This window comes from Myxocyprinus asiaticus, chromosome 46, assembly GCF_019703515.2.
Source record: "Myxocyprinus asiaticus isolate MX2 ecotype Aquarium Trade chromosome 46, UBuf_Myxa_2, whole genome shotgun sequence".
Lineage (NCBI taxonomy): Eukaryota > Metazoa > Chordata > Actinopteri > Cypriniformes > Catostomidae > Myxocyprinus > Myxocyprinus asiaticus.
Genome location: NC_059389.1, coordinates 896,230 through 909,375, shown reverse-complemented (window position 1 = coordinate 909,375; position 13,146 = coordinate 896,230). Strand labels below are relative to the sequence as shown.

Sequence of the window (13,146 nt, the reverse complement as noted above, 5' to 3'; positions counted from 1 at the left end):
TTAATCGCAGATTTCGGAAGTGCTGAAGTTTGAAACACCATATATGTTTATTTTTCTGTCAAAATGCATTTATTTCCATCTTAGGGGGGGGGGGAAACAATATATAACAATATAATGCTTTATTAGCATTTTCCAAACAAAGACTTCCGCAGTATAAAGATAGAAATGCTCTAAAATATCACCAATTTAAGTAACATTAAATGTTTCCCAAAGTGTAAGTGGGAGTTTGAAAGAACTAGTCAACATATGGTTAATATTCACTGCAATGGGCCTTAAATCTCTTAAACTCTCATCCTACACAATATTAATCTGCTAGACTGTGGTTATCCACTTTGTTTCAGCAATCGTGAAGCTGCGTTCATGATTCACGTCAGAGAGTCAACACCAGCGTCAAGTGCCGATTTGAACTCACCATGAAATGTGCTTGCAGACAAAAACATCTCATTCTGCGTTTTGGTGATAGTTAAGACCTGGCGTACCACTGTGGTAAATAAAATGTGCCTTACATAGGTCCCATCTGGGCTTGTTTTGTACATCAATTAGGGCTAAGAGCTCCTTTCTCCATCATTTTATCACTGACAGGGAAGTGCTGTTGTGTGTGTTTGTTGTGTGTCAGTGTAATGATTCACCCCAACAAGTGTTTATGCTGGTTTATGCTGTATTAACGGTAAATGTGTTAATCACGATTAAGGAAAATTTACACGTTAAACTTTTTGTAATTTATCGCATGCATTAATGTGTTAATTCTGACAGCTCTAAATTATAAATTTGATTTTATTTCTATTGGCATTACTGTCCCAGTCAGTGGTTGGACTACATATAATCTCTATCCGTCACTCTGATGTACTAAATTGTAACATTTCTGTCATATTCAGTTTTTATGCAACATTTTTGTTTTTATGTCAGTGATCATGTGGGGGTACATTACTACTAGTCCCCTTTACTACTAGAAGTGTTTTTGGGAAATGAAACATTACACTTATAGTTTTAGGAAATTATACATTATATCTGAAGAGTTTCAGATGCTGTGCAAGGACATTATAGCAGTGAACTAAACCAACATGTAAGCGGTAAACTGTAATCTACCACCAGCATCTACTGCTTTTACTTTCAATGTGGGGTTTATGACTGCAACGTAACTTTAAAAACATGATTGTGTTGCTGATGATGAACAAACCCCCACCTGGGAAACTCTACTAATAAAACATCATGTTAATAACTTTCCGAACTCTAATCTGTGTCTCTGTCTGTTGTGTAGTGCACGCAGTCGTGTGGCGGCGGTCAGCGGACGCGGTTGGTGGTGTGCCAGCATCCAAACGAGCAGAGCTTAAATGAACACAGCTGTGACATGCTCAACAAACCGCCCGATATGGAGCAGTGTAATGCCCAGCCCTGCCCGGGCACTGCCACCTGGCACAGACACTCATGGAAGCCGGTATGATAGCTGCTCTCTCTCTCTCTCTCTCTCTCTCTCTCTCTCTCTTTTTTTCTCGTGTTGTGCTGGTGCGTCCAAAAACCACATGGTGTTTTCACGCTGAAATAGTTTCTTCAATCATACAGCGCTAGATACAAGGACCGTATAGTTCTTGGTAACTTAATTCAGCTTGAAAGATGCATCTTTTATTTTTATAATGAAATCCAGTATGAATCTCTGGGCAGATAACTTCAGTCCACCCAAGCTGGCAAACCACAGGATGACATTAAAACATGCACAACCAATTTACACATAGATATGTGCTATAAATTAAAAGCACTGGATCATCCCAAAATCAAAAGAAGAAATGCAAAATTATGTTTTTATCATTTCAGGGTGAAATGTGACCCTGGAAAATCGCCTTTTTATCTCGGGAGAAAATAAGAAACTAGTGTTTGTCACAGTTCATCTGTAGTCGAAGAACACGAATGTACTGTATATTTGTGTATAAGAGTTTAATATTAAAATTGTTATTATGACATTTAATCAACACACAACATATTGTATATTGTATATGTATCTTTGTACATAATGATTATTTTAAAGTTCATCAGTCTTATAGATATATTATTTAATGATTTTGAACTGGTGCTCGTGGCCTGACGTCATAATGGTCGGCTTGTACAGAGGAAAATATTTTTTTATTACTTTGTTTTTTTTTATTGTGATGTGAAATTAGTTTTTTAAGGTTTATTAAACAAGACGTGCAGTTCATTTTTACAAATAGTTTTATGCTTTTCAACAAAAACCATGGCTGTAAAATATAAACATATGAAACTATAGATAACCACACTTGACCGTGTTATAATCAGTGTTGGGTAAGTTACTCAAAAAAAGTAATCCACTACAAATTCCTAAATTACTTCCCTAAAATTGTAATAAGATTACTTTACAGATTACTTCATTTAAAAGTGATCACATTACAAATTGCTTTACTTTTAAGTTACTTTCTAAAACACTTCAAAGTAAAAAAATTATGTTTTTCCTCACAACGGATTCGAAATAATGTCTATATTTTCTACTTGAATACAATTATTTTAGAAATATGTGAAACCCAGGTAGTGTATTTAAAAGTAATTTATGTCAATAAAGATCAGTAACTGTAATCTGATTGCCAGAATTTAAAATGTAATTTGTTACATTACTTTTTCAACAAATAAAAAGTACTGTTATCAGATTACACCCAACACTGGTTATAATAAAAAATTTATTTGCTAGAATTTGTTAGTTTGACAGGATTTACAATGGCATAAATGCTCAAGAAAACTTGACAAGTAAAGAAATACCTCATGTTTAGCATTTGTTTCAAAATGCACTTGCAAAAAAAAATTATTAATCAAGATAAAAAAACAAACGACCAAAGATTAAACCATTGTCTAAAATGAGTTATACGTTCATTTGTTGTACGTAACTGTTTACAGTGCTACATTACACATGTAACAATCATAATCACAACTGAAGTTAATTACACCATTAATGTGGAAGTTCACCTTATATTAACATTACAGATAAAATCATCATCATCAGGTTTGAATACTGAGAATTGGTGCTAATAAGGATTCAATCACTAATTTCTTTCAATTTAAAGGATTAGTTCACACAAAAATGAAAATTCAGTCATTGTTTACTCACCCATGTGTTGTTATAACCCTATATGACTTTCTGTCTTTTTCTGAACACAAAGGGAGAAATTGTGAAGAAATGTTGTGCTCAGTGATGTCATACAATGGCAGTTTATGGTGACCACCTCTTCAAGCTTCAAAAGAACACAAAAGTATAATTCAGAAGTCTAATAAATTATTCCATGAGACTCATGATTGTTATGAAAGTATACGATAAGATCTGATGAGAAACAAACTGAAATCTAATGTATTATTTAGTGAAAATGTTCACTGACCGTTGATCTCCTGTGCGTTCATGATAGGACACAAGAGCAACAGTTCACGCAGACCCCTGACGACATTGGGGCGTTCAAGAGAAAACTCGTTTTGTTTATCTAAAAACAGCGATAGTGACAACAGAACACAACACAGCTGCACACAAAACAGAGAACAGAACTGACTAAACATGTCTGAAGAGTTTGTAGTCCAAGAATTGATGCATTTCTATGCCCAGCCTTATTTTTTTGAAAGTTTTTGGACCGGTGCCAGTTCACAGTGGACGGAGTTACCCACGCAATGCTGAAAATAGAAAACAAGTGATCGATAGAATGTACCGTCGCTCATCACTGCTGGTTAGAACAAAAACTCTGATTAACATAGAAAATATACCTTTTAACGCGTGTCATTTGCAGTCAGGTTTGGACATGGTTTGACTGTAGCTGCCTGTAGCCTCCTCTATGTTTCTGCTTGATTTCTGAGTACTCTGTTAAAAAAAAATAAGGCTGGGCATAGAAATGCATCGATTCTTCCACTACAAACTCTTCAGACATGTTTAGTCAGTTCTGTTCTCTGTTTTGTGTGCAGCTGTGTTGTGTTTGTTGTCACTATCGCTGTGGAGGACCTGTTTTTAGATAAACAAAACGAGTTTTCTCTTGAACGCCCCAGTGTCGTCAGGGGTCTGCGTGAACTGTTGCTGTCGTGTCCTATCATGAACGCACACAGGAGATTAACGGTCAGTGAACATTTTCACTAAATAATACATTAGATTTCAGTTTGTTTCTCATCAGATCTTATCGTATACTTTCATAACAATCATGAGTCTCATGAATAATTTATTAGACTTCTGAATTATACTTTTGTGTTCTTTTGAAGCTTGAAGAGGTGGTCACCATAAACTGCCATTGTATGACATCACTGAGCACAACATTTCTTCACAATTTCTCCCTTTGTGTTCAGAAAAAGACAGAAAGTCATATAGGGTTATAACAACACAGTTGTGAGTAAACAATGACTGAATTTTCATTTTTGGGTGAACTATCCCTTTAATTATATTGTTTAATGTAGCATTGAGTTTTAACATATTGTGACATTATTTCTGTATCATATGTTTACTCAGAATGTATGTTTTTTGCAGTCATAAACAACTTCTGTTAAAGTAGCAGTCGGTTTCTGCAAACTAAACTTTAAGAGCATTTTAGCTCTTCAATAATCAGTTGAAAGACAGACTATGAAAATAAATCGATAAACATGCAGTACAGTGGAATGTCGATCACATAAAGCTTTATTGTTATTATTTTTGCAGTTGTCAGGCAGTACATAAAATACCTCTTTCATTTGTAGTCGATTATCCACTCCATTGGACAGTTTGAAATATCTTTGAAGGATTTTTTCCCCCCTTATATTGTATTAATTTGTTTACAACATTCAATGCTGCAGTTTAAACATGACATGTGCCTTGTTTATTTTTTTACTGTATATTTGTCTTCAGCATTATTGTGACATTTTTTTCTGTTTTCTATCACATCATTCATAACTCACAACTTGTCCGTCCTCCATCAGCCGTTTTGTTTCTGTTTTTGTTGTTTATTTCTTTATTTGAATCTCGGGGCAGAATCTCATCACTCATGATCATGCAGAGTTTTGTTTGTCATTTTGTTTTTCATCCCTTAAACTGAACATCTGACTGAATTTGTTTCAAAACTATTTCACACTGTAAAACTGATTAAAACATCACGGTTGTGAAAATTTGTGTTTTTTATTTTTTTATCTGATGTTCAGTTGACCTTGTTGTTTACAATCTGTGCACTCATACATTTTATCAGTGTGTGTGATCTCTGGGAATCGAACCCGTGACCCTGGCGTTGCGAGCACCATATTGAGCAACAAGAACTTAATTTCATTTATTTTATTTACATTTTGAGGTATTTTGATTTGATTTTAATAATACCTATTTTTCATTAAAATGGAAAAGAACTACTCTGAAATGACAACACGCAACAACAACAGTTTTGTTGTTAAAAAAAATTGCATATTGAATTACACAAATCACACAAAATTCGAAATAAAACAAAATATGCTTAAAAATTTACATTTTTATAATCATTCGATTCCAAGAAACACTTTTAAGGAGGAAATTAAGAAAATAAATCAATGCCAGTCGGGTCTCTAAGGGATAAATGCATTTTTAAATAGTTTATCTCTAATAATGTGATATTTGAAGACCTTTTTAACTTATTTAAAAAAAAAGTTTTGGGATGCCGCCCGCAATTTTTCACACTCAAATTTAAAAGCTCACCATTCACACATACTGTGGACTAATTGCAAAAAATTGGTCTAATTTTTCTGAGAATCCCCCAAATAAAAAATAAAAAAAGACTCCAAATAAACAAAAAACATTTGAAAAAAACAACAAACTTTTTTGTTGTCTTAACTTTGTAAACATGTAATTCTGGTTCTGTTCACTCTACCTCACTTTAAAAAGTCTCATTTTATTCCACTAGATGGCAGAAAACACTAGAATTGTTTTTTTCTCTCTCACATTCCATCACAATATAAAGATCTGAAATGTAGGTGGCGCTCTAACGCATTTTAGCTCTCACAGATGTGCTCGTCCATAGACATTCAGTCTAATTTTCAGTTCAAGCACCACCCTCATTATTTCATTGAATATCTCGGCCTCTGAGCGGACTAGAAGATCAATCTAGGTGTCATTAGAAAGCTGAGATCCTCCTATTTGCGATGATATAAAACATTTTATCATCAATAGTCGAAAACATGTTGTTCTGATTAATTGTTTTACATGCTTTTCCTTCAGGATGGCATATTTTGTTCTGGACATCTAATATATAACATTGGATTATTCAGTCAAGCAAGCTCACAGACAAGTAAACATGACTCATTCTTTAGAGAACTTCCTAAGGTAAAAGCAGATATAAAGTTTTTAGCTATTTGGGGCTTACATCAGTAGTTATCGGAGCATAAAAGAGACGTTTGTATTTGATGACTTACAGAAATCATATTTCACTTTGTGATTCTTTTGAAAATCTTTCAAACTGTGGTATTAGTGCAACAAAATAAACTGTACAGTCACATTCCTGAGAATGAGAGCTTTCATCTGATATATGACTTGTCCATTTAGGTGCTATGTGAAGGACTTTTATTTTCATATCAATATTTCTACCATTACCTCTAGAGGGCGCTAATTTTCAATGCGACTGGTTTGAGGCCTTATTTTGTTATTTTATGTAATATAAATTCAGAAGTGATGGTTATCTCTGAAAAGTTCAGCTTCCAAATTATACTTCATATGCCTGACTTACTTATACGGAGACTTTTTATGTTTTACATTTTAAGTGTAAACTTTTTTTGCTATATAGCGCCCCCCTTTGGACCTGCGGCGTGATAGAGTTTAAGTGGTTTTAATATATATTTTAGTAAAGTTAAAGGATGAAATGATTATTGATCATAGATGCACTTAATCTAAGAGAGACTGCATAAATATACCACCATTTAATTGAGTTTGGTTGTGTAGTTTTTCGATATAAAGAATAAAAAAGTCTTCTTTTTTGCATTTAAAAATCAGTGCTTTTAATTCAATGTCTATTTGTGTATAGAAACATTAAAACCAATCAATAGATGTTCCTTGTAAAACCCTGCTAAGTAACAGAAAACATCTTGCATCTTGTAAATTTCATGTTTTTTTTTTCGTTTGTTTTTTTTTTTGTTTTTTTAGTTTATATAGTGAACTCCCAAGAGGAAAACAGAGCAAGTCCAAATCAGTTTTTGGCATCGGTTTCTCCGTGCATCTGGGAATCATTTGGATAATGGCGTTTGCTTTAATGCATTCGGCCAGAGTCACGGTGCATTTTGCTTTTACAACAACATTCAGTGATATTAATCAGAGCAGGCAAGAGTCCTTCATCTGAGAAGGTTTTGAATTAAAACTGCGTTTATAGCACATAAAAACCCCAAGAACGGCCGTGTAATCATTTATGTGAAAGAAAAAAAAAACTCAGTTTCATATTTCAGGGAAAAGCATCTTTATGCATCACACTTGTGGCGTTATCTCTATAAAATTCAGATAATTTTGAATAAACATTTCATATTTGATGACACGTCTCTTGTGTGTCATGCACATAGTTATGAACTTCCCAAATAAATGTTTAAATAACATCTAAAATGTTTGTTATTTATCCCATGCATAAATATATGTAAAACAAATATATAATATGTATGTTCATGTATTGTTTTTACTGATATAAAAAGATCACATACTTATACATGTATGTAACATATATTTCCCAAATCATAAACTGAAAACCCTAATAAGTTGACTACACAATTGATTGTAGTAACGGTGTCTCCAAAACTTGTGTAATTAAGTTCTCTTAACTTGGTGATCATATAGAATAAACTTAACTAATGAAGTATTTAAGTAATTCAGATTTGCTCTTTAAATGTTGAATTGACTCAAATTTACATCATACAATAACACAGCTTAATTAACCTCCTGAGACCCGAGCGTGACTGCTGTGTGCATTTTCCATTCCCCTTTTTGATTTGTAACTAGTAGCTCCTAATAAACAAGCAAAAAAATAAAAGAAAATAAAAATAATGTATGTCCTCATATATGGACATCGGGACTAAGTTGTGAAATTTTGAATAATATCAAGCTATAGAAAGTTAGATTTTTTTTTTTTATGTTTCCAGGAGTGTTGATTATTCATGTTTTTGAGATGTTAATCAGAAATTAGCATAATTAATTCAGATTCAAAGTAATGTCCAGCATCATCCAATCACTGTCAATCATGTTCAAATAAAATGATACATTATAAATTCTGAATCTATGTACTGATTATCATTGTCACATGTCTGTCAAACATGTTGAGTGATCCAAACATCATCTGCAGCCTGAAACTGAACTTTTGATCAGATTTTAGGAGTGAATGCACTTCATAGAGAGTTATAGGATGCTCCCTTGCTCCCTATTTAGTGCATTACTTAACCTCCAGTGTGCTGTCTGTCTGCACTGGTCTCAGAACAGTTTGAAATGCACCTTATTTTCATCCTAACTCCATATAAAGCCTCTGAAAGACACATTTATCAGTTTTTGGATGCACCCATTAATTCTCAATGTGATAATGTACAGTAAATATAGGATATTTGAACTGAAACTGAGCATACAGTCCACGAATGTGTACACTGTGTTTAAAAGCATGCCGTTTCTCGATAAATCGCTCAAATTTTAAAAATGGCATATCGGATGAAACTAGAGACTCTAATCTTTTGACTCAAACAGGTTTCAATGTAAAAACTTCTTACCACATGCAGTTATGTTGGCGTTTCTCCCAAAGACAAACTCAGCTGAGATCAGCGCCATGTTGTTTTGTCACATGAATCTGTGCATTGAAAGTTTAACCCTTTACTGACAGCACAGAGTCTCCTGAACTGAGATCAGTCAGTTTAAATTAAATTATGTGCTGCGTATAGCGAAGCCAAAATACAATGTCCACGCATGTGGACACGGAGTCGCACAAGTGACTATAACTGATTCCAAGTGAATCATTATATAAACATACTTCTCCACAGAATTGCATTTACCTGTACTTCAGTTGCACATGCACAAGAAGAACTGAGATAGTGTTAACAGGGTCCAACCTGACCAGAGGATCACCCTAATGGTGACATAGCACCAAACCACTATTTGCAGCAATTAGTTTACAAAGTGCCAATAGCTTATGGAGTCTCGTCTTTTTACATTGATTCTAATAGAGACCGGAACCAGAAAACAGTCCAGCTATCAGAATCATCATGGTGTCCCCAGTGGTTGCTCAGGAAACTGTTTCCAAAAGTGTCACTCTGTCACGTGACCAAAAATGTAATTGATAGCAGTCAAAAGTTTGGATCTACTCTCATTCTTTATTATTACTATTTTACGTCATAAATTCAGTCAAATTTCAGTCAAACTTTTTACTGGTAGAGTTGTCATCGGTCGACGGTGTTGGGTGTTATTGGGTTACAAAGTAATTAGTTACTGTAATCTAATTACTTTTAGGGATAGAAGTAGTGTAATGCATTACATTTGAATTATTGTAATCAGATTACAGTTACTGATATTCAATGAGAGTAATTACTTTTAAGTACATTACTTGGGTTACTAATTTTTCTAAAAATATATTATTTATGTGTAGTACAATTAAAATGTGAATTCATATGTTGATATGCACGTCAGTTTGCGTTTATGTGACAGCTGAAGAGTGTGCGATAATGAACAAGAAGAAAATAGACATCATTTTGAATTTATTGAGCGGAAAAACAAGTAATTAGTAATGTGATTACTTTTCAATGAAGTAGTTAGTCATTTGTATTGGATAAAAAAATGTAACTTACCCAACACTGTCCGTCGACCAATGAGAATTTCATACAGGCGTGTTAGTTGTGAAACAGCTGCTTCAGGCTTCTGATTATTGCTAAAATTTATTTTGAGGCTGCCATATTGTAAACACATCTGTTTGGTTGAGCGATTATTTTGTCATTTGCGTTTCTATGAAGAAGGAAAGAGAGTTACCATTCGCTCATAAATCAGTATTTCGGCAACAAATAATAATGCTCCGGAAATGTACCAAATTTCACTCACATCCTGTTTGAAAGAGTCATGATTTTGAGAGATTTATGGTGTGTCTGGGGCGAGAGGAAATCGTTGGGTTTTTGTGTATATGGTTGTGTAACATAACTGAGATGTTTGAAGGGTCTCAGAGCTCTTCAGACCCTCGCTGGTGGTGTTTTAGGTCAGTTAATGTGACCGGCAGTGCGACAATCAAGTCGTTTTCTCAGTTTGTGAATGTATTTCACACAGTTTCCAAATCGCATGGTGCCGTGCAGTTTTTGGGTCAAGGACAAGATGTTAAGATGACATCTAAGAGATTTATTTAGTGCATATTTTTCATATGATTTTGACAGCGATGATAAATAGCAACAGTAAGCATCAAGTCCATGACCTCTTAATTTCTTTGTAAGTTTCAAGTATTTTTAAATGACAACAGATAATTAGCAGCTGTTATTTATTGTAGTAGTTCGTACTATCGTAGAAAGACATGGTTTCACTTCTTACCTTAGAAAAACATTACGTATCTTTAATTAGCTGATCCTTTTATCCAAAGCAACTTACAAATGAGAAAAATAAACGCAGATTCAAACACAATACAAAATGTGCTGCAACACAAAATTTCAATGCTTGAAGAGTACAACCTTATTAACATTTAAGCTGAATTATAATAATAAATAAAGAGTAACCCTTTACAATAAAGTTGTATTTGTTAACATTAGTAAATGCATTGGGTATCACGAAATAACAATAATAAATACAATTTTAAAGCACATATTGTTTAATGTTAATTTCAGCATATACTAATACTTATTTAAACTGCATGTTGAACATTAGTTAATACATAATGAACAAACATGAACACAGTTAATATTTTTGTTAAATAAATGAGCATTAAAGATTAATAAATGCTGTTAAAATGTAGTATGTAAAATGTTAGTTCATAATATTTAATGCACTTATTCATGTTAACAATTATCGCCTTATTATAACATGTTACCCAATAAAGTGTATATTAGAGAGGACTTTTTCCCAATAGAAAGACTTACCAGAAATACATCCGTTTTCTGTTGTCGTCTTGATGAGGTTCCAGCATTGCAAAATTATAAACATGTACCTTTTATTTTGAAAAGCAAATAACCGTTCAATAAAAACATCATTAATCAGTAAAGAATGCATTCTGGGCTGATGTCTAAAATCAAGTTAATTCAACTGAAAACCAATTAAAATTCATGTAATTTTTAAGTAAACTTCATCAAGGAAATGTAACACACAGACTCATTTATTTGGCCCGTAATATCACCTAATAATGATGGCAATTGAATGCTGTGATTAAAACACAACACAGTCTTGAATCTTTCCATTGTTCTGGTTAGATTATAAGCATTGCGAGATGGCAGTAAGTTGATTTGTGTACATTATAACATGACTTGAGTAATTATAACATGACGGAGCGCTCCAAACAGACTGAAGTGATTTAATGTGATCCAGATGGTGACTGGCGAAACTTTGCCCTGAGAGAACAATTCACCATGAGGTCACATGACTCCGACATCCTTTCTCTCTTGCGTTTACGGTTTCTGTCCAAATGTCAGAGAAGTTTTCAATAAAAAAAAAACATGAATAATTCTCAGTAATTATTCTCAGTATTGACAATAACACATGTTTAATAAACAATTTTAATTTATTTCAATGTACAAATGGTTGGAAATGTTCAAAGAGATGCTAGTTTAATAACTAGACCTTGTATAGTTTGAGAAAGTGAAAGAAATTGTTATAAAAACCTTTTAAAAAGACACTATTGCATAAGTTCCAAAGAAAGAAAAACGTTTATTATTATTATTATTATTATTTGTTTTTCACCCACAATTTAGTGTCCTAAAAACTAAGCAAGATATGACCCAGACTACAAAAAAAGGTCAATTTTCCTGTTACAATTGTAGTAAAATTTAACAATATTTTTTACAGAATTTATTCATCTTTTATGTTTATGTTGATCTATAAAAATACAATGATTAATTTTTATGTTACGCTGAATTTTATTTATTTATTTATTTATTATTTTGGGTGTAGTAAACATAGCAAAAAAAAAATGAAGTACTTTCTACATTGAATAAGTTAGTTCAAGCATGAACTTGAAAATATTAAGTAAATTCTACATTTGTCCTTAATTTAAATGAAAAAAAAAAGTATGTTCTAGCTTGTAAGTAAATATTATTCATGATTGTTTGTTATCTTGACAATGCATCATTCAATCCTAAAGTTGAAAACCTTGTCATATCTATTCGCTAATTTGAGGAAATTTCACACATAAATAAAATAAGTACATTTTACTTAACTTTTCAAAGCTGGTGTTGCCAGCATGCTTGAACTTGAATAATTAATGAGCTTGCATGATTTCACTGTTTGCAAGTTTATTGACACATTTTGTTGTTATGTGTGGTAACTTCTTGTTTTGTGAAATCTGAAGTTAATTTTCTACTGAAAATTACCCATTCATAAAAAGAAAAACATTTTGATTGATACCGTCATCATCTTTTTTGCACTAAGTGTTGAAGTCTGCGTGCGCAGCTCTGTATTTTGTTTCTATCGACAATAATGCAAGGTGATGTTGTCTAATAGACTTCCATATGTCATGTAAAACATGACTAAACGTGTTTACAGGGAAAGTTAAAAAGAAAATATTGATTTGCATTTTACAAAATGTATTTAAGTACCATGTACATCAGATTTGTAAGTTGTAAATTTGTAAGTTACTGTATTAACTGAAAGGTTAAATGTATTCACTTTAATCAATATTATGTCATGAAGTTGACATGGTATTTTTTTAAGTGTAGTTAATAATCCATTTACAAATGTACATAACATACACAACTTTGAATGAAAAACATTATTAGTATATGTTAAAATTAACATGAACTAAAATTAATATGTGCTGTAAAAGTATATGTTAATAAATACAACTTTATTGTTAAGTGTTACCAAAATTGTTAATTTGAATATTGTTGGATCTATGCATGTCATGGTAATGATGTTCGATGTTTGATTTAAAGAACCGTTTTTTTTTATATACTTTTGTGTGATGGACAATTCCTTTAGTACTGCGTTGCGTCACCACTTTGTCTAATGTCAAATCTGTCCTGAAGCAAAACCAGTTGAGAAGCACTGAACTAAAACATCATTAATGA

At 32.8% G+C, this 13,146-nt stretch overlaps 1 protein-coding gene across 1 annotated transcript in view; it reads left to right on the top strand.

Moving 5' to 3' along the window:
- LOC127436241 (A disintegrin and metalloproteinase with thrombospondin motifs 20-like) overlaps window positions 1–13,146 on the top strand; it is a 159,955-nt gene that overhangs the window by 106,766 nt on the left and 40,043 nt on the right. Inside the window, exon 28 of the mRNA XM_051690281.1 lies at window positions 1,259–1,435. Coding sequence (XP_051546241.1) covers window positions 1,259–1,435 — 177 coding nt within the window. The remainder of the gene's footprint in view (window positions 1–1,258; window positions 1,436–13,146) is intronic.